General features: G+C 40.6%; 1 protein-coding gene across 1 annotated transcript; it reads left to right on the top strand.

The window, feature by feature from the left end:
• The first annotated feature begins 8,557 nt into the window (after positions 1-8,557).
• Positions 8,558-24,361, top strand: gabrg1 (gamma-aminobutyric acid type A receptor subunit gamma1). Its single transcript, XM_035743128.2, has 9 exons — positions 8,558-8,819; positions 11,326-11,489; positions 12,232-12,299; positions 14,546-14,766; positions 15,073-15,155; positions 15,724-15,861; positions 15,986-16,138; positions 16,284-16,483; positions 20,317-24,361. Exons 1-9 carry the CDS (start codon positions 8,719-8,721, stop codon positions 20,593-20,595), a joined length of 1,407 nt encoding a protein of 468 aa, XP_035599021.1. The 5' UTR covers positions 8,558-8,718; the 3' UTR covers positions 20,596-24,361.
• Positions 24,362-24,802: the final 441 nt, after the last annotated feature.

Genomic DNA, 24,802 nt, shown 5'->3' with positions numbered 1-24,802 from the left:
TGTTGCACCATTTTTTCATCACACAGTGAACACAGATCTACACAAATGAGTGTTGATCCTGCAGGTTCCGGCAGTACACAGCTAGACTCACCATAAGGTCAGGGATGGATGAAGGATCACTTCCTATCACTTCCTATCGTAGGCTCAAAGACACTGTGACAGAGGACAGTGAATAGACAGTGTGAGTAAGGCTTGCAGGAATGTACTGTGTGCCAATATTTAATAGCACTGTTATCTATCATAGAGTTATGACTCCTAATGACTCAAGTATGTGATTTCCTGTTGTCACCATTTTATATGCAATGTAGCTTTTTTTCTTTGATGCAGATCAAAGGACCCAGATGCATACAGTGGAGTTGGAAATGATTGACACCATTGATAAAAATGAGAAAAAACAACTATAAAATAAATCATTTAAATATTGAGCTATATTGTATGCATGTTATATGCTTTAAAAAATGGCCCCCAGGACAAGCAAAGATCCACCTCCCATATTTTACAGTAGGTATGGGGCCAAAGAGCTCTATTTTCATGTCATCTGACCAAAGCACTGGTTCCAATCCAAGTGCCAATGCCATTTAGCAAACTCCAGGCATTTACATGCATTTGGACGAGGACATTTTTCTGTTTTATATTTCCACTCTATGAGGTTGGAGTAAAACAGTGAAATTGAGAAGATTATGATAATGTCCTTTTAGTGTATGAGCTGTTTCAAAAGGTCACCTAAAATTTCGGACAGTTTTTGTGGGATGGAGTTTTGGCCTTCCATGGTGACATCACCATACGGTAAATGTGTGAATAGATCAGTAAGAAATAGAGTTCCAAACCTCTCTGCTAATAACATTTCAATTTCCGTTTTTCCCTTCCCACTCAGACCACTCCCAGACCGTCCATTCAAAATTCTTAGTTGAGAAATTGTTCTTCGCTAAGAAGCTATTTTTGTTTATTTTTGGCCATTTTAATTTTAAAATCACAGTAACGTACTTAATTGTTCCCCAGACATTTTAGTAAAAACCTGGTTGCCTCTGCCAGGAGACTGAAACTTGGCCGCAAGTGGATGATAACCAAGACAATAAGCACAAGCCAAATCCACAAATAAATGGTTAATTGGCCACAAAGTCATTATTTTGCATTGACTATTTCAGTCTATTGACTTGAAACCCATTGAGATTCTGTGGTTTGAATTGAAGAGGGCAGTCCATAAGTGTCGATGAAGGATATCAAGGATCTGGAAAGATTCTGTATGGAGGAATCTAAGTCTCAGTGCCGTTATCCTCCCAAGATGAGCTATTGAAAGGTTTTGAAAACAGGGGTGTCAATAATTTTGACCCTTACCTTTTTGAGAGAAAAACAATTATATTAGTTGTTAACCAAAATCTGTTTCTCTGATTAATTGTATTATTATAAAATAATAAGATGACCATTTTTTTTGCATACAACATAGCTCAGTATTTGAATTATTATTTTATACCGGCATCGTTATCAAGGGTGTCAATAATTTTGGACCAAACTGTAAGTGCTTCTAATGTAGTCATATCAAGTCCAACAGGTAACACTTTGTTTAAAGGTCTGCTTATAAACTGCTTATAAACAGTATTACATCAATTGTTAACATTGAAGCTAATGCACAATATAAAGCTGTTATTCATTATGTATATATGATTACATGTCCTCATAATAAATGGTTCCTGAATTGTTTAATTAGTTCATAAATAGTTAATAAGCATGCTTAAAATACAAATTGTAATAAAAGTTCACAAATCAGTTCATATGGACAAGGTTGTCTCTGTTCGTTTCTCTTTGACTCAACTCGATCATATAATCAAATTGTGAGATATTTTTCTTGGTCACATCACTGTTTCTCTTTCTATTTTAGTACTGTGTACCATGCCATTGCATTTTCTATTGTAAGTAAATATGTAGTTTAGTGGGATTTGTTACTGTGTTGTACACACATTTGGAATATAAAAAAATGTGGCACAAAACATTACATTTACTTTATGATGATAAACCACACACAATACAATCATAAAGTCATGTATTTTTCCAATTAATACATTTGAACATTTTATTTTATTCTTGTTATTCTCATGCTTTTCCATGGTGATATTGTCAAAATCACAGAAAGAGTTATACTCTCAAAACCTTGAGCACACAATCGGATTTCGCTCCCATTCGAAGGTGTCCTCTTGAACTGAACATGTTTTTCTTGAAGATTCCCATGAGTTACCATATTAATGGCATTTCAGTTTGACATTGCAAACTGTCCGATGAAAAATACTTATCATGAGCTTCAACAAATCTTGTAGATACCCTATCCTATTACTTTAGGTTACAGATTGCAGAGGTTTAACAACCGTAAAATTTCAAATAGATATGATACAGAATCTTAAGATATCCTGAAGGCATGCACCCTGACGTTGGAAGTGACTCTTAATGAATGGTCAATAATTGAGCTGCCCTATTGAGGGTTTAGTCAGCGTACTCACACAGTAGCCCAAAGCGTCCAGCTGATGAATCACATAGCAGGACATGTGCAGACATCCTCCGTCAACCCACCAGCTTCAGTTAAACAGACAGTATTTCTTTTTCACTTGACTTGAGGAAGCCATACACACAACCAACATAACACTGCCATACGAGTGACATAATGCCTAAGGATTCAAAATGTCACATTTATGCCAGTAAATATACGAAGCAGGAAAATATTCCACAAAAATGGCTGAATTACTGTTAGACTTTTATTTTAAATTGCCTGAAAGGGGGTGTTACCAACATTACTTCTGCCCTTGCCTGTCCCAGATTATTACTGGCTTGGTGCTTCAAGCCTGGGTGTAGTGGCTGAATCACAGATCTAAATGAAGTAAACAATCATTTCCCTTACTGTCAACACCAACACATCAATTCATATAGCAGATATTTCATACTGTACAAACCCCCAAATGCTCAAATTAAAGGGCTGTGTGACCACACACACACACGCATGCACGCACGCACGCACGCACGCACGCACGCACGCACGCACGCACGCACGCACGCACACACACACACACACACACACACACACACACACACACACACACACACACACACACACACACACACACACACACACACACACCTCCATTAGACAGCCTCTGGAACTTCCAGAGCCAACACATGACTGTCAGCAGCAGGACATCTAGCAACCAAATCCCAGCGCTGCTAAAATTATAACACTGCTGAAATCCCTACACTGCTGATACCCCAACACCGCTGAATACCTAGTGTTGCTGAAATGGGCACAATCGATATCAGAGCAGACTGTACGGTATAGTGCTCTAAAAGAAAACAGCAAGCAGTGCACTGTCTGTCAGCAGAATTACCTCACTGTGTGCTTCTTCCTTTCTGCTCGCCCTTAATCCTCAAATTGTCTCTCTACTTATCTGTTTCTGTGTTTGTCTGCTTTTTAATGTGTCGACTGCAAACTCCACTAAGATTAACCTCCCTAGAAACCCATATAGACCTAGATACTAGCCATAAATTAGCAACAATTTGAATGTTGCGTTAAAGACCTGTTCAGATTAACTGTACGGTCCTCTTGTAGCCTATAATTGCATTGGAAGGTAAAGTGGTGCTTGATGAGGTTGTTGAACCTGAATATGATGTAGGCCCTCTATAAACTAGGGTGATAGAAGATAGTAGGGTTATATTATTTTATTCTCTAATCTAAATTCCACAAATTCTCTGACACTTTCCCATGCACACACATAAACTAAGGATGCCTTCAAACCAGACAAACTGATGCATAAAACTGAACAACTCAATGTTTTTCAATGGGAACAATGTGTTGGGGCAGGGCCTAGGGTTGTGTTGCACTATCCATCAGAAAAGTTCAATTGAAAACGTAGAACAGCGTTTCACGGAATCATTTCTCCCCACCTTGTTTGAAGGTACCCCAAAGCATAAGGACATGTATGTGTTCACAGGCTCACAGAAAGATACTGTACACAGACACACACTGATACACACCCATTCTTTGGCTCTGTTACATTTGTCAACACACACACACTTAGCCCCCTGGCCATCAGGAGCAGCACAATCTCTCTTCCCTGATCTCTTTTAAGCTGGATCTATGAGGCCAATCGCCAGCGGGCAGAGCTGTCGCGTGTCATCAGAACTCTTATCTCCGCTCCCGCATCCCACTGTGCCCCCTTAACCAGTTGGCCTGTGTCTGTCTGCAGATGTCAAGGGAGCTTGTCTTCATCTTCCCACTATGCGAGCTCAAAATCATTGGTGTATCAGACTGAAAATACACAATGGCTTAGAAGAAGTCAAACGCGTGCTGGTTTAGTAGGGGCTTGTCCTATAAGCTTGATGTAAATCAGGGATGAAATACTCCAAATAATGAATGGCTGAGAGTCATCTGGTTTTGTTATTAAGAACTAAACATCCAGGTGAGTGTACGGTTTCTGTGTGCTTCTTTGCACTTTCTTCCTCTGTGCAATAATGTAACAATAAAGTTTCTTCCTCCGTGCTTCTACATTGCTTGCTGTTTGGGGTTTTAGGCTGGGTTTCTGTATAGCACTTTGTGGCAGCTGATGTAAGAAGGGCTTTATAAATACATGTGATTGATTGATTGATTAATTGATTGATTGATTGATTGATTGATTGACTGATTGATTGATTGATTGATTGATTGATTGACTATACCTGTATATTAGTGAGCATGAAATGAGACTGATGTATTTTTTCATCATCATTTTCTTTATTTTTGGGGGGAGGTTAAGGTGAACTTACTCCTCCAATAAAGTTAGTTACATTTCACTGTTTATGCACAGATTTCCTTTAACTAAGTTGATGCCACGTGAGACCACATGAGATCCCAATCACAGTGCCAACCCAGACAAACCACGGCATCAGCATAATACGCACACTGAACAGTGAATACGTGAGCACAGACCACATACCGAACACAATTCTGCCTTAGCTCTCTTTGTACACAGACCCGACAGATCCCGCCAAACATAATCAATAGACTCCTTTGCCAGAAGATCCAAAGATGAGTAACCTTGGCTTAAAAGAGAGCTCAGTGCAGTTTTTCTGTTTTAGGTACCCCCTGCCTACACTTTTGGGCTACTCTTATTTTTTATGTAAAGTGTGTGAAACCAAACAGACAATTCATTTTTGGGAACCAACATATACTTGCCTTGTTGTGTGATTACTGCTACTGCATTCAGAAGCTACATCTATAGTCAGTATGTGATTCATTCGTAGGCCAAGGTCACTGCAGAGTCGACTGATTTTGATGCATGTTAATTAGGCCCTGGAGAAGTTCATAATGTGAACAAAGACAATTCTTCTCCTTCTCTCTTACTGTTAACCTTCATCACTCATCTACTTCTTACCCCTTCAAAATAGAAGTCAAAGGTAGTTTGTTCTGAAATAATCTTTCCTCTTTGGAGACTGGCATTAGAAACTGCTTCAGAAATGCAAACTTAATCAGGGTCTTCCCAAATACTTAGCTTTCAGCCATTTTAGAATTCCAACAGCGTGTCTGTTCCCACTTTTATTATTATTTTTAAAAACATTATTACGATTACTTTTCTAAGCTGTGAAAAGATTTACCCTGGGAATGAGAAGGAATGGAATTGAACTGCATTGGTGTTAGCATGAGAGGCTTGGCTAACCTGATAGAGCAAGCTTGTGATTACATTTGAATGGGGTCTTCTCTCACAGGTCTCCTAATGGGTACGCAGAAAGACACAGCTCTGGTAAAGAGAGAAAAAGAGGAGGAAATAGTGAAGACAAACCAGGAGATGTGAGATTCCCCTTTAAATGCACGCCAGTCAGGCATCAACAAGTGGTTGATACAGTTGCCTAGCAACAGAGGATAGGTCTCCGAACAGAGGCTTTGATGTTAAAACTAAGTGAAGGTCCCCTTTGAGTCTGGATTGTGTGCGTGGATTATCATTAGGATCATTTCATAAGATAAGACAGGTGAGAGGTGAAAAGTAATCCATCCAACAGAGAGGCATCACCTTGACTGCTGAGTGGGAAGAGAAGTGGTTAGTCACCCCTAAGACAGCCATGCAGGGTCATGTTGCCTACTCTTCGTCTATCTTCAGTGAACTCCTTCCGCCTTTTATTTACCATGGCCTCTCCTTCAATGTCATCCTCCAAGGAAATGAGACTTCTATTGGGATGGATTGTATTTTGTTAGAGACAGACATCACCTTGGACCATTGGTGTCAGAACCATTTCAAACAAGATACGCTTTTCAACAGGAAATTACTGTATAGTAGCTCTAAAACAGAAAAGGAAAATGTATAACATGCCGGCTGACATTTTAAGAGGATGGGTGGGGCCTGGACCCCCTCCCCTTTTCTTTGTCCATGCCCAGGGGGCCTAGTGAAGAAGTACATGTACATCAGTTGCTTTGTTTGGCAGAGGGAGACAGTCTCTGATGTTAGCCAGCCAGACGATTCAGAGCAGTTTGGAATGCTAATGGGGGCATTGCCATGGTGACATGCAGTTCCATCATGTTATTGCATTGAGAACTTCTGGAGTGCGTCTGCATACTAATGTGACTAGCATTTCATTCTCCCCTGCCCAGGCAGCACCTATTATGATCATAATAATAATGCAAATAATAATTAGGTGGGTGTTTACATTTGTCCTATTTCCTGATACGTTGCTGGTTCGAATCACCGAGCCGACTAGTGAAAAATTTGTCGATGTGTCCTTGGGAAAGACACTTAACCTTAAATGCTCCAGGGTCGCCGTCAATAATGGCTGATCCCTGGCCGTGACCCCACCCCCCAAGAGTGGCTTAGTGGGAGTGGGATGTACAAAAACATTCACACAAGCGTATAATAGGTATTCACTCACATGTAATGGGGTTGGCAGAGAAACCTACAGTAATTTTCAGTTACAAAGTGGGAATTTGGTTCTTATACATCAAATTCCACAGGTTAAATATCTGGAGTTGTGGCATATTATCATTATTGATCTGGTTAATGATTGACTTGCACTGATAGGGTAGCCTAGTGGTTAGAGCGTTGGACTAGTAACCGAAAGGTTGCAAGTTCAAATCCCCGAGCTGACAAGGTACAAATCTGTCATTCTGCCCCTGAACAGGCAGTTAACCCACTGTTTCTAAGCTGTCATTGAAAATAAGAATTTGTTCTTAAATGACTTGCCTAGTAAAATAAAGGTTAAAATAAAGACTGGATGCATAAAAATAAAAAATAAAAATGACAAGTTGGCTACTGTCCAATGGAGGCATATCTAGTGAGAAATGTTCTGTGAGGCAGACTTTTCATAAGTTTTGGTGTGGGAACATGGGCGGTTGGCTGGAGTCACACACACAGGTACAAACACACACATAACATACACACTGTAGACATGTACACCTGGATTGTGTGTTGTAGTAGAGTAGTGGCCAGTGGGCACACACTTAATGTATTGTGAAATCTGTTGTAAAATGTATTTACAAATTGTATTATAAGGTATATTACTGCCTTCGTTTTTTCTTGACCCCAAGAAGAGTAGCTGCTGCCATGGAAGCAGCTAATCGGGATCCATAATAAATACAAATACAAACTCCTTGTCACTCATTTTTGGCAATGCAATTCCGTAAAGAGTTGGCAAAAGAGCACAAATGGCCGAAATACAGCGTATTTCACCACTTCGGCCTACTTTTTGCCTTACCTCCCTAATTTTACCTCATTTGCACACACTGTATATATATATTTTTTCTATAGTGTTATTGACTGTACGTTTGTTTATTCCATGTGTTGTTGTTTGTGTCGCACTGCTTTGCTTTATCTTGGCCAGGTCGCAGTTGTAAATGAGAACTTGTTCTCAACTGGCCTACCTGGTTAAATAAAGGTTCCATAAAATAAAATAAAAACAAAGAGACCGGCACCAAGGCTAGAATGGCTGCACATGAGACGGTCGCTGTCCACTGTCCTGTGGTGCTGAACTCCCGAATGCCGATTCCTTCGCTGTCCACTTTAGTGGTGCTGAATCGATTATCGATGCTGTTGCAGCTTGTTTGTAACATCTGACCTTTTAATCTGTCCTGTGACAAAGTCGCCACATAGGGATAGTCCTCAGCTTGGTTGGGTTGTGCGAACATTGAAGTAGAGTAATTTACAGTCAATGAGTTATTCATTCTCCATAGGTTGGTTTGTGATAACATAATTATTATATAGGTTGGGTACTGTGTTTGAGGGAATGTTGAGGGACAGTTGTTCAATGAGTTGAACTGTGGGAATATTGAAAGATATAGCCTCACTAGTCACTATATCCAGGTTTGCTTATGGAAATATTGAAGCATAGATTCAGATTATGTTGTAATTTAAAAAAATCTAAAACAAATGACATTTTTGATAAATGTTCATCTACTGCAGAACAGTATAGGCTATATAGTATATACGGCCGTGTCAGCAGGTTAGAGATGCAAGATGAGCGTAAAAAACCCACTGGTGCAGCACTCCCTGAAACATTTTTATTTCCCGACAAAGAGTACGCAGGCTCTCTCAAGCCATATTATAGGTCTGTCTACCCTATCCTCGCCCACCTTACTGGAGCACAACACCATAAAGATAATGTATGCATCACTCACATTCGGAAACATCTGTAACCATACCTATTCCTTCTGAATAACAAAGAGGGAGACATCGCGTTTATTTTCTAGACCTAGTTCCGATATTTTTGTGTCTTTTGTTGAAAATGAACTGTGGGATTTCCGCAATGTGCACCAAGCTTCTGCTGCAACATGTCAAAGGCAAAGCGATGAATGCGTGGCTGTTGCTTGCTCTTCTCGGAGTCTGGTAAGTTTGCACTGGACTAGTGGGGATATGAATGACCGATGAGTTTTCGGTGGTTCTGAATTAGGGCAGTAGGCGACAAGACGTCCGTTTATGGTACTAAATAAGGGTGAAAGGGGTTGAAGATCATACCGAATGTGTTGATTAGCTGCTACCAGTAGCATTGTGCCGAAGGATTCGTGCGCGGTTGTCAACACAATCCCGACACAATCTGTAAAATGTCTTACAATGTTGTTATGTTGGACGCACAAAACTGCAAAACCTAGCGGAGCCTAATTTGCTTAGCGTAAAGAATGCCAAGTGTAATAGCCTACCCTTGACTATAGCCTGTAGGGAGTATATACTATTCCGTTATTTCAGCGGGCAATGTCAATTAAAATCAGAGGGACAACCTTGAGCAAAACCAAGGCTACTGCAGATGATCGTTTTCATTCTAAACGAATCGCGCAATACTCGTTCAGAAATATTTTTCAAGGAGCAAACATTAGTTATTCTAAGCCTCAGCATCATAATTCCCAACTCCTGCCAACACTTCAAAAATATAATGATTAAGCTTAGCGTATAAAATGTTAGATACTGTACATTTTGCTTAATACATTTCATGTTGGCTATATTCTTGCCCATAGAGCAGATTTCACATAGGCCTATGCGGCAAAAAGGACCTTAATCTGAGTCTTCATGGCAATATCACTTCAAGAGCAAGATATATGATTTATGAGTTTGAACCTTACATTTAATTGACTAATACCACAAATTGACCAATATATATCTGTGGGCCATAAACTAATTACAAAATCAAGGTAAAAAAGTTAGCTGTGAAGTTAAGAATGAAGAATGAATGACTATTAGGCTATGTCACTACAGTTGGCTCTGTTCCTTGTCTTGATAACCACCATGAACCTTCAGACATCTTTTTGTCATAAACTTATCTGTCACCTTGTAGTAGATTGGTTCTGCCCCTGCAATATAGTTTGCATCAGAATTGCATGGCTTTGATCAGCACAGTCCTTCATGCTTATTGAGGGTTGGGGTTTTCCGTTGTACCCAATAGTAGTGAGCTATATTGACTCAACTCACTCACTGTTTTCCAGTACAAAGACCCTGACCACCGATTTACTGATCCCTTGTCTTCCCATGAGCATCCAGCCCCACTTTCATCATCTCTTCTGGCAGCCAGCTAGAGGGGTAGTACCAAGTGCTGGTCTAGGATCAGTTCTGGGTGTTACAGTTCTGTTAAGTTGGCTCCAATCAATAGATCAATCAATAGGCCTGTAGCAGTTGTCACCAACCCTGGTCCTGTTCCAGGCCAGCAGCACAATTCAACTGGTGAAGGTTTCGATGAGCATTTGAATAGTTGAAGGGTGTTAGTGCTGGGCTTGAATAAAAGTTTACACAACCAGTAACCCAGGACCACTGGGGTAGATTAAGCTGATCCTAGACCTGTGCTTTGGTTGTGACACTACAGAGTCTTGGGTCACCGATTCTTGATCACCACAACATTCTTGCAGCCCTCAATAATATGCTTCCATACAATTTGCTTAGTTGTAGTGTTGTGATATATTTGTGAGTTTACAAAACAAATTATGTGGTATAAATCCATAAAAAATTCAAAGTCATTATTTGACAGATTTATATGATGTATTATATATTAGAATTTAATTGAGAGTTAGCTCAAGTTGCCTTTTCAAATTCTCAGCCTCTTATCATTTAAAAGGGCCCACTTGCTTCTAATGGACTATCAGTGGAGTAGGGTTATGGACATTTAATGCTTTTAGGTTGTTTAACATTGCGGTTATGGATACTCAGTGTTATTGGGAGTGTGAACCATTGTTGTAGAGATTACAGATTCAGTGGCACTGGACAAGTGGGTCTGGCTATATCGATTCTGTTTAAAGACAGTTGTGCACTAGCATCTGGGAGGGACTGCTGAATGGCCTGGGCGAGGTGACATGTCCTCAGGTCTCTTAACGGTATTGGATACATGTTAATTAACACGAAACAACAGTAGCTGGGCTTGGTATTACCGGAGCACTCGCTCATTTGTGACCGCCAGATACAGTGGCACAGTTACAGGGCGGATGGAATGAGATGTACAATTCCCAGATCTACCTCTATAGCTTCTCCCTGAATCAAACCCAAGACTCTACTGTAAGCTCCAAAGTGTGGTCTTTGGCCTTCTTTATCAAATAAATACTTTTTAGAGAAGCTGTACATCTGGACAGACTGACACCCTTTCCCCTATAACATGCCTTGGTCTGAATTCCAGTAAGTGTGTGTCTTGTAAACCCTCAACCTTTAGCCCCACTCTACCCCAGATTCCTATCCAGCTCTTCTGCCAAAACACCTGGCTTAATGAATTGCTTAGTAGTCATTCCAGTGTTCCAGCTGCAGAACCAAACTCTCTCTTTCTATATCTCCCTCCCTCCCTCCCTCCCTCCCTCCCTCCCTCCCTCCCTCCCTCCCTCCCTCCCTCCCTCTGAATCATTTTCTCTCTCTCCTCTCTTCGCAGTGTGGCGTCATTTGGGCCCAGTACAAAGGAGGATGAGGACTATGAAGACGTCCCCATAAATAAGACCTGGGTTTTATCGCCCAAGGTCTATGAGAGCGATGTCACCTTGATCTTAAATAGATTGCTGCAGGGCTATGACAACAAACTCCGACCTGACATTGGAGGCAAGTCCCATTGTGCCCACACTGGTTGAATCAGAATTGCATGGCTTTGATCATTGAAAAGACATTGAACCAACATGGAATAGACGTTGAATTGACATCTGTACCCAGTGGGGTAGTTCTACAGCAGCCAGTGGGAATCTGCTTTGTTTTAAACATTTTAGTGCCCCATTAATTATGTAAGCTTGTGATAGATCATTATTAACTTACTCAGCATTGTTTAGCACATACCAGTCATTTTCAGAGTGTATATAATTGTAGAATAAGTTGCATGCATATCTCAAAATCAGGACTCAGCCCATTGCCAGTGTATTACTCCTTCCTAAAATATCCCTCCAAGGCAATGATGTAACTGTGCTGTGTGCAGGCCAATGTGAAGTTATTTTTAAGCAGATTGATTACACACAGTGGATAGAATGCTGAGCCAAATCTTGATTGATCGCAAGGCTCTGGGTCATTGTTAGGAGTTCAGTTCATTCGATTGTCGTGTACACTGACGGAGGATACAAATGGTTTGCGAAAAAAAAATATTATTCTACTTCTAAGCATAGTAGCCTAAAGTTGTTTGATTCATTTGAGATTGTAGACTGTATAGCCTACTGTGTATAGCAGCATGGAAGCAGTAAGAATGTGGTTCTTTCTTGCACCTCGTACATACTTGCATTATTTGAGAGCCCCTGGTAGGCTATACTGTAGAGACAGGTTACATTCATAAAGGTGAAAGGTGTTGTGTTTTTTGTTTCAGTTAGGCCCACAGTGATTGAGACAGCGGTGTATGTCAACAGCATCGGACCAGTCGATCCTATCAACATGGTGAGTCTGGTGGCCTGGGGGGGGGCGTCTAGCTGTCTAAGCTGCTGCCTCTAGAGCACATGTAAGATGTACGTACAGCTGTTAGCATGGGTTTGAATCCAGCACACTTTCAGCAGTCACTGTCCTACCTTTCTCCTCTACCTCTCTTTATCCAATAAACATACAAAATACTTTAAAAAAGATATACAGTACCAGTCAAAAGTTTGGACACACCTATTCATTCCAGGTTAAGAATGTGGTTCATCGTGGCTACTTTGAATAATGTCAAATATATTTTGATTTGTTTAACACTTCTCTGGTTACTACATGATTCCATGTGTGTTATTTCATAGTTTTGATGTCTTCACTATTATTCTACAATGTAGAAAATAGTAAAAATACAGAAAAACCCTTGAATGAGTAGGTGTGTCCAAACTTTTGACTGGTATTGTATGTAAAAAAGAAACATGGTAACTGGTCTGGTCACATACTACATTAATGCTCTTTGTTGAAACAGAAGGAATACAGGAGAGCAACAATCTAATACAATGCCCAGAACATAATCATGGCAGTGGCACAATACACTGGTGTAAAATATACAGTGCCTTGCGAAAGTATTCGGCCCCCTTGAACTTTGCGATCTTTTGCCACATTTCAGGCTTCAAACATAAAGATATAAAACTGTATTTTTTTGTGAAGAATCAACAACAAGTGGGACACAATCATGAAGTGGAACGACATTTATTGGATATTTCAAACGTTTTTAACAAATCAAAAACTGAAAAATTGGTCGTGCAAAATTATTCAGCCCCCCCTTAAGTTAATACTTTGTAGCGCCACCTTTTGCTGCGATTACAGCTGTAAGTCGCTTGGGGTATGTCTCTATCAGTTTTGCACATCAAGAGACTGACATTTTTTCCCATTCCTCCTTGCAAAACAGCTCGAGCTCAGTGAGGTTGGATGGAGAGCATTTGTGAACAGCCGTTTTCAGTTCTTTCCACAGATTCTCGATTGGATTCAGGTCTGTACTTTGACTTGGCCATTCTAACACCTGGATATGTTTATTTTTGAACCATTCCATTGTAGATTTTGCTTTATGTTTTGGATCATTGTCTTGTTGGAAGACAAATCTCCGTCCCAGTCTCAGGTCTTTTGCAGACTCCATCAGGTTTTCTTCCAGAATGGTCCTGTATTTGGCTCCATCCATCTTCCCATCAATTTTAACCATCTTCCCTGTCCATGCTGAAGAAAAGCAGGCCCAAACCATGATGCTGCCACCACCATGTTTGACAGTGGGGATGGTGTGTTCAGGGTGATGAGCTGTGTTGCTTTTACGCCAAACATAACGTTTTGCATTGTTGCCAAAAAGTTCAATTTTGGTTTCATCTGACCAGAGCACCTTCTTCCACATGTTTGGTGTGTCTCCCAGGTGGCTTGTGGCAAACTTTAAACAACACTTTTTATGGATATCTTTAAGAAATGGCTTTCTTCTTGCCACTCTTCCATAAAGGCCAGATTTGTGCAATATACGACTGATTGTTGTCCTATGGACAGAGTCTCCCACCTCAGCTGTAGATCTCTGCAGTTCATCCAGGGTGATCATGGGCCTCTTGGCTGCATCTCTGATCAGTCTTCTCCTTGTATGAGCTGAAAGTTTAGAGGGACGGCCAGGTCTTGGTAGATTTGCAGTGGTCTGATACTCCTTCCATTTCAATATTATCGCTTGCACAGTGCTCCTTGGGATGTGTAAAGCTTGGGAAATCTTTTTGTATCCAAATCCGGCTTTAAACTTCTTCACAACATTATCTCGGACCTGCCTGGTGTGTTCCTTGTTCTTCATGATGCTCTCTGCGCTTTTAACGGACCTCTGAGACTATCACAGTGCAGGTGCATTTATACGGAGACTTGATTACACACAGGTGGATTGTATTTATCATCATTAGTCATTTAGGTCAACATTCAGAGATCCTCACTGAACTTCTGGAGAGAGTTTGCTGCACTGAAAGTAAAGGGGCTGAATAATTTTGCACGCCCAATTTTTCAGTTTTTGATTTGTTAAAAAAGTTTGAAATATCCAATAAATGTTGTTCCACTTCATGATTGTGTCCCACTTGTTGTTAATTCTTCACAGAAAAATACAGTTTTATAACTTTATGTTTGAAGCCTGAAATGTGGCAAAAGGTCGCAAAGTTCAAGGGGGCCGAATACTTTCGCAAGGCACTGTATGTTCCATGGCAAGGTTAACCCATGTGTCCATCTTGTTTCAGGAGTACACCATAGACATCTTCTTTGCCCAGACGTGGTATGACAGTCGCCTTAAGTTCAACAGCTCCATGAAAGTCCTGATGCTCAACAGTAACATGGTGGGAAAGATCTGGATTCCTGACACCTTCTTCCGGAATTCTAGAAAGTCTGACGCCCACTGGATCACCACTCCGAACCGTCTGCTGCGACTGTGGAACAACGGGAGAGTGATGTACACGCTGAGGTAGGAGGATGACGGCTGCCATTCTTTGTTTTTCCAGGACTCTGTGTTTAGTACTCGTGGTATGTGCAGCTCTAGTTTGTGCATCTGTACTTTTGTCTTGTAGCCCTCTTTTAGGCACCCGCTATTTGTCGAAGCATGATCTTGAAGCCATTGTTATTTTTCCCTAGCATTTGTTTAAATAAAAGAGAGGGAAACACTGTTTGTAATTGTTACGATCAAGACTGTTTGGGGGAAGAAAAAAAACACATGACAAAATCAATGTAACACATCATTAACTTGTCTCTGTCACAATTCTGTTTTTGTCAGGTTGACTATTAATGCGGAATGCTACCTTAAGCTGCATAACTTTCCTATGGACGAGCACTCGTGTCCGCTGGAGTTTTCGAGCTGTAGGTGTTTTTAAACACTCTCCCCGTTTTGATCCGTCATTTCGACTTCAGCTTCAGTAGCCAGCCCAGAGAGGGCGTCAGAGCGGGCCAGCGTTAGGAGCTGAGCCCCAGCCCTAGCCCCACACAAGCCCATCTGCTTGAGGCTGTCCCTTCAGCCTGTATGATCTATCATCTGCTCCACCGGGGGAGAAAGGAGGTCACAAAGTACCATTCTCTGACAGACTAATGAATTATGCAGCGCTCCCAATCTGATTCATGCTCTGTCTGTGTCATTCTCCATCCGTCCTGCATTGTGCTTCAGCTTCTCATGTCTCGTTGTCATGATCTTAACCCCCACACACCCTGTCGAGCGCTACAGTGTAAACTGGAAGGGCATCCCATGGTTAGAGGAAAGATGTGTACCATCCTGAATGCTCCCCTGCTTGGCCATATAGTATGCCCCTGTGGTGTACTGAGATGCACTGTTGTGTTCTGGATTGTGGAATCAAGGCTGGACAAGGCTGGGCATTGAGAGGTTCCTAATTTTACATGTGTGTGTTTGTGTGTGTTCAACCGTACACCCTTCTAGATGGCTATCCTAAAAATGAGATTCTGTACCGTTGGCAAAAGCGTTCTGTGGAAGTGGCCGACCAAAGGTACTGGAGACTCTACCAGTTTGCGTTCGTCGGTTTACGAAACACATCAGATGTGGCGCATACACAGTCAGGTAAGGGGTGACATGGATCCTTTTATAAACTGCACTCTTACCTCTGGTTTTTAAGTTTTACGAAATTATGCAAAACATTTTCACTTCTTTTATATGTGTGTATGATTCTCTTTTGAATGTCTAGGTGAATATGTCATCTTGACAATATTCTTTGACCTGAGTCGGCGAATGGGCTACTTCACTATTCAGACGTACATCCCCTGCAGCATGATTGTGGTGCTGTCATGGGTCTCTTTCTGGATCAATAAAGATGCTGTCCCTGCCAGAACCTCCTTAGGTATGATTAAACCTCAGTAGTTTCTTACACCCCTCTATAGCGGACAAACAATCTGCTTTTCTAGTGTCTTGTGTCAGTTAGGTGAACACACAAAGTCAGCTCAACCAGCTAAATCATTCAACTGGCTTTGTGACTTCCTGTGCAGGAATCACCACGGTGCTTACCATGACAACGCTGAGCACCATCTCCAGGAAGTCGCTTCCCAAGGTATCCTATGTGACAGCCATGGACCTGTTTGTGTCTGTCTGCTTCATCTTCACGTTTGCTGCTCTGATGGAATATGGGACTCTACACTACTTCACCAGCAACAGGCAGAGCAAGAAGGATTCGGACAAAAAACCACAGGTAGTGACACCACTGTTGGTTCCCAGTAGCTTCTGCTATTTAATTTGAAGATGTACATTTTTTAATGGGAATATACTATTTGTACAGTTTTAAAATCAAAGGCAAGTAATCAAATTACAGCAATGTAAATAGGAGATTTCAATGAGTTGCGTGAACACGCACATACCATTTCTTAGTAATGAACTAACGAAATAGTGCATAACAGCATATAGTTATGACTTCTACAAATGGTGCGGTGGAGGAGTCAAACTCAGAGAGCAGGTAATGTCGTACGTGTATCTATTTATTCCAATGACAGCGGAGACATGGACATGCCAACACTAGGGCGTAAGAAAACACCCGTCCAAAATACACAGGACTAAAACTGTCCGGAAAATAATGAGGAATACACTTCTACACCAACACCAAAATAACAAGCCCGCACAAATACCCAGCTGGCCTAGTGCCCTTAAATAGCCTACAAACAAACACTAACTCAAAACAGGTGTACCCAATTAAACCCAATAAACAAAAACTAACGGAAAGGGAACCGATGGCAGCTAATAGGCCGCCGAGCGCCGCCCGAACAGGAAGAGGCACCATCTTCGGCGAGATTCGTGACACATATAACCTTGACAATGAGTCAATCTGCATACATCAGCTACACAAATGGAGGAAGCTGCAGTAGCTTCTTTCTCTGACATGAACATGAACATAATTAACTTTAACACTGCCACCTCCAAGGTCAAATTCGTTAGTCGTTAGTAACAATGCTGCCTATAACTCAAGGCCTTATTTTGTTTTCCATTAAGGTAGATTTCCTTAATCTGATGTCTGTAATCATATTTATCCGGATGTTAAAGACTTTGTGAGAAATTGGTTTCTGTGGGAGAGTAAACACACACTCAGCAGAGGAGTGGGAGTGCAGAGAGGGCATAAGTCATCGCTGTATCGCTGCATCCTTCCAACTAGGACTGACAAGCAGTGACATTGAGCAGAGAAAAGGAAATCCCTGTAAGCTCAATACAAATGGCAACGTCGTCTCTTACACATAGCAAACGGCACGAAATGCAGTGGAAAAAGGCCTATGCCAATTTCCAAAAGACCGTATGCCTTTTTATTAACTAAATATGGCTGAACAACTCTGCTCTTCCTAGCCTATTTCCACAGCCACCGTGATGAATTTGAATGTCATATATTGCATTTATAATATACATCTATGATCTTCAGCGCTCATTCACCGTAAATGGCATCCAATATGTGGGATCATGCTCACCACACAAGTGTTGTCAGCTACAGTGCCTTCAGAAAGTATTCAGACCCCTTGACCCCCCCACATTTTGTTACGTTACAGCCTTATTCTAAAATTGATTAAATTAAACAATTTCCTCAGCAATCTACACACAATACCCCATAATGACAAAGTGAAAACATGTTGTTAGAAAGTGTTGCAAATGGATTAAAAATTAAAAACAGAAATACCTTATTTACACAAGTATTCAGACACTTTGCTATGAGTCTCGAAGTTGAGTTCAGGTGCATCCTGTTTCCATTGGTCATCCTTGAGATGTTTCTACAACTTGATTGGTGTCCACCTGTGGTAAATTCAATTGATTGGACATGATTTGGAACCACTAAGTTTTACCTTTACGTTCCTCGGCGTACAGATCACGGACAAACTGAAATGGTCCACCCACACAGACAGGGTGTTGAACAAGGTGCAACAGCGCCTCTTCAACCTCAGGAGGCTGAAGAAATTTGGCTTGTCACCAAAAACCGTCACAAACTTTTACAGATGCACAATCGAGAGCATCCTGTCGGGCTGTATCACCACCTGGTGCGGCAACTGCTCCGCCCACAACCGTAAGGCTTTCCAGAGGGTAGTGAGGTCTGCACAATGCATCACCGGGGGAAAACTACCTGCCCTCCAGGACACCTACAGCACCCGATGTCACAGGAAGGCCATAAAGATCATCAAGGACAACAACCACCCAAGCCACTGCCTGTTCACCCCTCTATCATTCAGAAGGCGAGGTCAGTACAGGTGCATCAAAGCTGGGACCGAGAGACTGAAAAATAGCTTCTATCTCAAGGCCATCAGACTGTTAAACAGCCATCACTAACATTGAATGGCTGCTGCCAACATACTGACTCAAATCTCTAGCCACTTTAATAATAAAAAATTGGATGTAATAAATGTATCACTAGTCACTTTTAACAATGCCACTTTATATAATGTTTACATACCCTACATTACTCATCTCATATGTATATGCTGTACTCTATACCATCTACTGCATCTTACCTATGCTGCACGGCCATCACCCATCCATATATTTATATGTACATATTCTTATTCATTCCTTTACACTTGTGTGTGTAAGGTAGTTGTTGTGAAATTGTTTGATTACCTGTTAGTTATTACTGCACAGTCGGAACTAGAAGCACAAGCATTTCGCTACACTCGCATTAACATCTGCTAACCATGTGTATGTGACCAATAACATTAGATTTGATTTGATTTGATTTGGAAAGGCACACACCTGTCTACATAATGTCCCACAGGTGACAATGCATGTCAGAGCAAAAAACAAGCCACGAGGTTGAATGAATTGTCCGTAGAGCTATGAAACAGGATTGTGTCAAGGCACAGATCTGAGAAGGGTATGGAAACATTTCTGCAGCATTGAAGGTCCCCAAGAACACAGTGGCCTCCATCATTCATAAATGGAAGAAGTTTGGAACCACCAAGACTCTTCCTAGAGCTGGCCGCCCGGCCAAACTGAGCCAGAAGGGCCTTGGTCAGGTAGGTGACCAAGAACCCGATGGTCACTCTGACAGAGCTCTAAAGTTCCTCTGTGGATATGGGAGAACCTTCCAGAAGGACAATCATCGCTGCAGCACTCCACCAATAATTTCTTCATGATAGAGTGGCCAGACGAAAGCCACTCTTCAGTAAAAGGCACATGACTGCCCGCTTGGAGTTTGCCAAAAGGCACCTAAAGGACTCAGACTTTGGGAAACAAGATTCTCTGGTCTGAGGAAACCAAGATTGAACTCTTTGGTCTGAATGCCAAGCGTCACGTCTGGAGGAAACCTGGCACCACTCCTATGGGTGAAGTAGGGATGTTTTTCAGCGGCAGGGACTGGGAGACTAGTCAGGATTGAGGGAAAGATGAACAGAGCAAATTACAGAGAGATCCTTGATGAAAACCTGCTCCAGAGTGGTCAGGACCTCAGACTGGGGTGAAGGTTCACCATCCAACAGGACACCAAGCCTAAGCACACAGCAAAGACAATGCATGAGTGATTTCGGGACAAGTCCCTGAATGTCCTTGAGTGGCCCAGCAAGAGCCTGGACTTGAACCTGATTGAACATTTCTTGAGAGACCTCAAAATAGCTGTGCAGCAACGCTCCCCATCCAACCTGACAAAGCTTGAGAGGATCTGCAGAGAAGAATGGGAGAAACTCCCCAAATACAGGTGTGCCAAGCGTATAGCGTCATACCCAAGAAGACTCACTTCTGTAATCGCTGCCAGAGGTGCTTCAACAAAGTACTGAGTAAAGGGTCTGAATACTTTTGTAAATGTGATAAATTAGCAAACATTTCTAAAACACTGTTTTTGCTTTGTCATAGGGTATTCTGTGTAGATTGATGAGGGGGAAAAAAACGATTTAATTCATTTTAGATTAAGGCTGTAACATAACAAAATGTGGAAAAAGTCAAGGTGTCTGAATACTTTCCGAAGGCACCATACAACTTAAAGTGAATGGTAAATAAAAAGCCAATCTTGAAGTGTATTCCTAGAAAGACACGAATAACTCATCCCCGATATCACATATTTACCTACAGAAATCCAGCAGCTTGGTGAACATTAGGCCAGGGACGTCACTGCTCCAGATGAATAACATCGCCCCCTACCAAGACGAGGATGATTACGCCTACGAGTGTCTGGATGGGAAGGACTGCACCAGCTTCTTCTGCTGCTTCGACGACTGTCGCTCCGGAGCATGGCGCGAAAACCGGATGCATGTCCGAGTTTCAAAGATCGATTCCTACTCACGAATATTCTTCCCCACCGCCTTCGGCCTTTTCAACCTGGTCTACTGGATCGGGTATCTGTACTTATAAATCTAGTCTAGAAAAGAGGAGAAATAGCCTTTTACTTCAGAGAAAACAGGTCAAAATATTTGTTTACTCTCTTTACTTGCTATTCTTGGCACTGTTGAGGATAGGATGGAAGGGGGGTGGGTGTACTGCTTTGAAATTTAAAGCCAGGGTATGAATGGGTAAAATAGCTTCTTCTCACGAATATTTGAACAGCTCCCTATGTTTGTATCTGTACTATTTTTCTAGGTGATGGCTCACAGATGAAGGAAGCAGGGTCAGAACAGGGCGAGACTCTGGGTCATACCCACCAGCAATTGCATGATGTTAGGTTCCTAACCTCTATGGATTTAAGGAATTTTATAAAACGGATGCTAGATGCTAGTTGGTTGATAGCAGGGAGTTATTCATCACAATCCCTGGGAAATGCCTGTTAACAGTTTAATTTGAATTATCAATGCGCATCCAATGTCCCACAGTCCAGCCAGGCAATTTATAAAAATGTATAAACTCCCATGGGAAAAAGTATGTAGACATTGTTTCCCCAAGCTACTAGGCTAGCATTTGGTTTGTAACAGTTAGGGTTTGTCTAGACTCTAAACCTTGCTGCCTGCCTCTCTGACCTGTGCAACAATGTTGCAGTTTATTTTGCGATCTGCACTGTGCCATAGAGAGAATGAACGTGATGAGACTGACAGCTTCTCTGAGCTAGGCACATTCATTTATTAGGATCATTGTAATTGATATATCAAAATAAATGGCAAAAGAAACAAAGGTGAAACAAACGGGAAATTCAAAAAGTTTGCTGTCATTTCAGCTGCTTTAATGTGATTGTGTGTTAACTTTACTAGTAGCTAGACTGCATGGCAACCTTTTTTTTTTTTAGCTTAGAACGTTTGAAATGGGCGACCAGCTCATTTGTCTCGCAACTTCAGAATCTCAGAACTAACAATTGGCTATTGCCTGGACTATGCCCTCTGGTGGAAGGATGAAATAAAACAAATGTAATAATTCAAATAAAGTTTTTAATTAAAACGTAATTTATCTTTAAAAATGAAAAATGTTAATAAAAGTAATAAGGCCCTTGAACCTGGGAATAATTTTAAACAACACCCTCCTGATGGCTGTTTCCCCGGCCCGCCGCTCCACCTTGGGCCTCAGAACAGCCCTTAGTCGAAAACTATTCACACGATCATTTGCACGCCTTATTGCTTAATTGATACACAAAGGTTGTGTTTTACAACAGCCTGGTTTTGTAACCTGTAACTTATTCAAAATTGCAAAATCTATTTGAATATATAAATATACATCAAATAAAGTATGCCTATGCGAAAAAAATAAACAGGCCTACATTTCCCCCTTCAATAATTCTATCTGACGTCATGTTTTCTGTGCCACATGTTTACTGTCAGCAAAATAAATACAACATCTCCACCAGAGATCGATTCAACACAATTTAGTTCCATACTTATTGAGGCAGTTCATCATTTGAGGTCTGAAATAATCATTAGACATGATTTAGGCTTAGCTCCTGTATTGACACAAAGTCAGTAAAGCAAGAAATGAATAGCATGTATTTTCATATTATTATATTCTAATGACACATATTATATCTCCTTCTTGATGTGATTCGCCCAAATTGGCAGCTGTAAATAGCCTTCATCATTATCATATATAAAAGCAGCAAAAAAAGCAAGACAAGAAAATCTACTTTTCATTTGGCTATATTGAAACTAGAACAAAGCTTTCCATCACTCCTCTTGGTTTATAACCAGAGGCGGATTGTGCTGCAATTGTATCAAATTTGATTAGCGATGCATAGTTAATAAAGACATATTAGACTAATTTAAACCATATTTATACAACATAGACTAACTGAATAATATTCATGCAGCTCCCAAACCCTTGACTTATTTTGCTTGACAAGGGCGCAGTACTTACACTGTATAAAATGTAGCTGTGGATATAATCTTCGAAGCATATTTTAGCTGAAGCAATAGCAGACATGAATATCTTTACTAATAACAGCGAGAAGGGTTACTACATTTTTGATAAATAGAGCAAAACTCTTATAGTGCTTTATTCCACACAAAACCAAAGAAACTGTTGATAATGACTTTGTAGCATAAGTGTGTTTAATGTTACATTCAAGATCAATGCGATTCACAGTACCCCAATGTTTGGGCGATACTTAAGAGAAAAAGTCAAGAAGAATGAATTACCAAGCCTGAAATGGACCTTACAAATTTGAAAGTCCAGTGATTAACGAAGGAAAAAATGACTTTAGTTTTAATTTGAGTTAATTTACATATGCAAGGTTACCCCATAGAGTTTGCCCACATCCGGTCCAATTACAAGAAAAAACAATTATTTGATTTACTGTAAAGATAATATAGGTGAGGCAAGTTGGTTATACACTCAGTGAAGATGGGAGTAGTTCCATTACAAAGAAATTACGCTTTTCATGCTGAATCTTGTAGGATTCTCTCTCATTAATTTATCACAACTCCTTTGAAACCGCAGCTGTACTGTATAAAACATGGTAAAATTGGAAATTCAGTCAATGAAAGTCAACAAGGGGAGTAAATTGTGGAGAAAAACCTTCTGAACCTCGTTTATAGCCACAATAATAGCGTTGAATATCTTTAATAATGTCATACTCCTGGTTCTCCTCCATTTGACAAAATACATTTGTAGATGTGATGCTTGCTGAACATGTTAACTCTGCCTATAAAGCTTTAAATGTGATGTGTTTACTTGTTTTTACTGATGTGAAGAGAATATGATTATTACACTACAAGAATGGATTGCGTTTATCTAGTGCTTTTTCACCAGCTTTTAAGGCACTTTGTATTGTAATGTCGTAACTAAGCTCATGCACTACAAGTGAGGTGACACACAGCAGTAATATTGTTCAGAGCACTGTATCAATAAGAAGTGATTGCAGTGGAAACGTGAGGAGATGAGATGAGATCAGATGATTCCCCTCCTTTTGGGTCTCGAAAAACGTAATTTACCTCCCAACTATAAGATACTATTGTTGCATTGTCCTTAATGTATTTGAAAATTAAAAAATGTATATATATATATATATATGCTATATTTTTTTCCATCATGACAGCCTCAAAGACATTAATATGATAATACTGTGTTAACATGCATATTGTTTGTGTTTGTTCTCTATAACACTGACGGATATGGAAACCATTATGTCATTGATGTTTTGTCATTGACATCCTCTCTCTCTGTAACGTTCAAACATAGGCATAATTAATCCTGTCTTTCACCTTTGTACAATGCGCCATTCCTTCCAAATGATTCTGTGTTGTTATGTGAAAACGAACTCAATACACTGTGAGAGAATAAAACAGTGCCTGAAAAAAACACAAGTATCTTCCTCTTGAAGTACATTTCCTTCAATATTGGTTTTGGAAATAAAATGTATCTGAAATGCATTCTGACTAATGTGCATGTACAGTGGTGTCTGAAATTACTGACACCCTTGAGACTTTGTTTAACAAGTTTTTTCAAATTCTTGACACCCCTGTCGATTCTTAGAAATAAGTCAAAAGTATAGTATTTGGTCCCATATACTTAGTATTTGGTCCAACTACATCAAGCTTGTGACTCTACAAACTCATTGGATGCATTTGCAGTTTGTTTTGGTTGTGTTTCAGATGATTTTGTGCCCAATAGAAATTAATGGTAAATAATGCATTGTGTCATTTTGGAGTCACATTTATTGTAAATAAGAATATAATAGGTTTGACCCTCTGTAACTTTCTCACTCATCATCATTTATAATTTATTCTGGATTATCCGTAATCATGGTAGCATCCACATTAATGTAGAAGTGTTTAGAAACATATATTCTTATCTACAATAAAAATGACTTCAACTGCAAATGCATCCAACAAGTTTGTAGAATCACATGCTTGATGTAGCCATTGCGTGCTAGGAATATGAAATTCCTGTTTCAGGAATATGAAGCTCCTGTTTCAGGAATATGAAACTCCTGTTTCAGGAAAATGAAGCTCCTGTTTCAGGAATATGAAATTCCTGTTTCGGGAATATGAAGCTCCTGTTTCAGGAATATGAAACTCCTGTTTCAGGAATATGAAACTCCTGTTTCAGGAATATGAAACTCCTGTTTCTTAGTCGTCCGTGCCTCTACTCCTTTCTCTTCCTGCCTCTTGCTGTGCTCAGGTAGCAATTACAAGCTGGGCTGACT

Source organism: Oncorhynchus keta, chromosome 29, assembly GCF_023373465.1.
Source record: "Oncorhynchus keta strain PuntledgeMale-10-30-2019 chromosome 29, Oket_V2, whole genome shotgun sequence".
In the NCBI taxonomy this organism is placed as follows: domain Eukaryota; kingdom Metazoa; phylum Chordata; class Actinopteri; order Salmoniformes; family Salmonidae; genus Oncorhynchus; species Oncorhynchus keta.
This window is presented reverse-complemented; position numbering and strand designations above follow the sequence as displayed.

What these genes read in the sequence shown, in the direction of transcription:
- gabrg1 (XM_035743128.2), top strand. Translation starts at nt 8,719, where the DNA reads ATGAACTGTGGGATTTCCGCAATGTGCACCAAGCTTCTGCTGCAACAT. An exon ending in CAGTCGATCCTATCAACATG is followed by an intron (nt 12,300 to 14,545) that starts GTGAGTCTGGTG and finishes ATCTTGTTTCAG; the next exon opens with GAGTACACCATAGACATCTT. An exon ending in ATTCGGACAAAAAACCACAG is followed by an intron (nt 16,484 to 20,316) that starts GTAGTGACACCA and finishes ATTTACCTACAG; the next exon opens with AAATCCAGCAGCTTGGTGAA.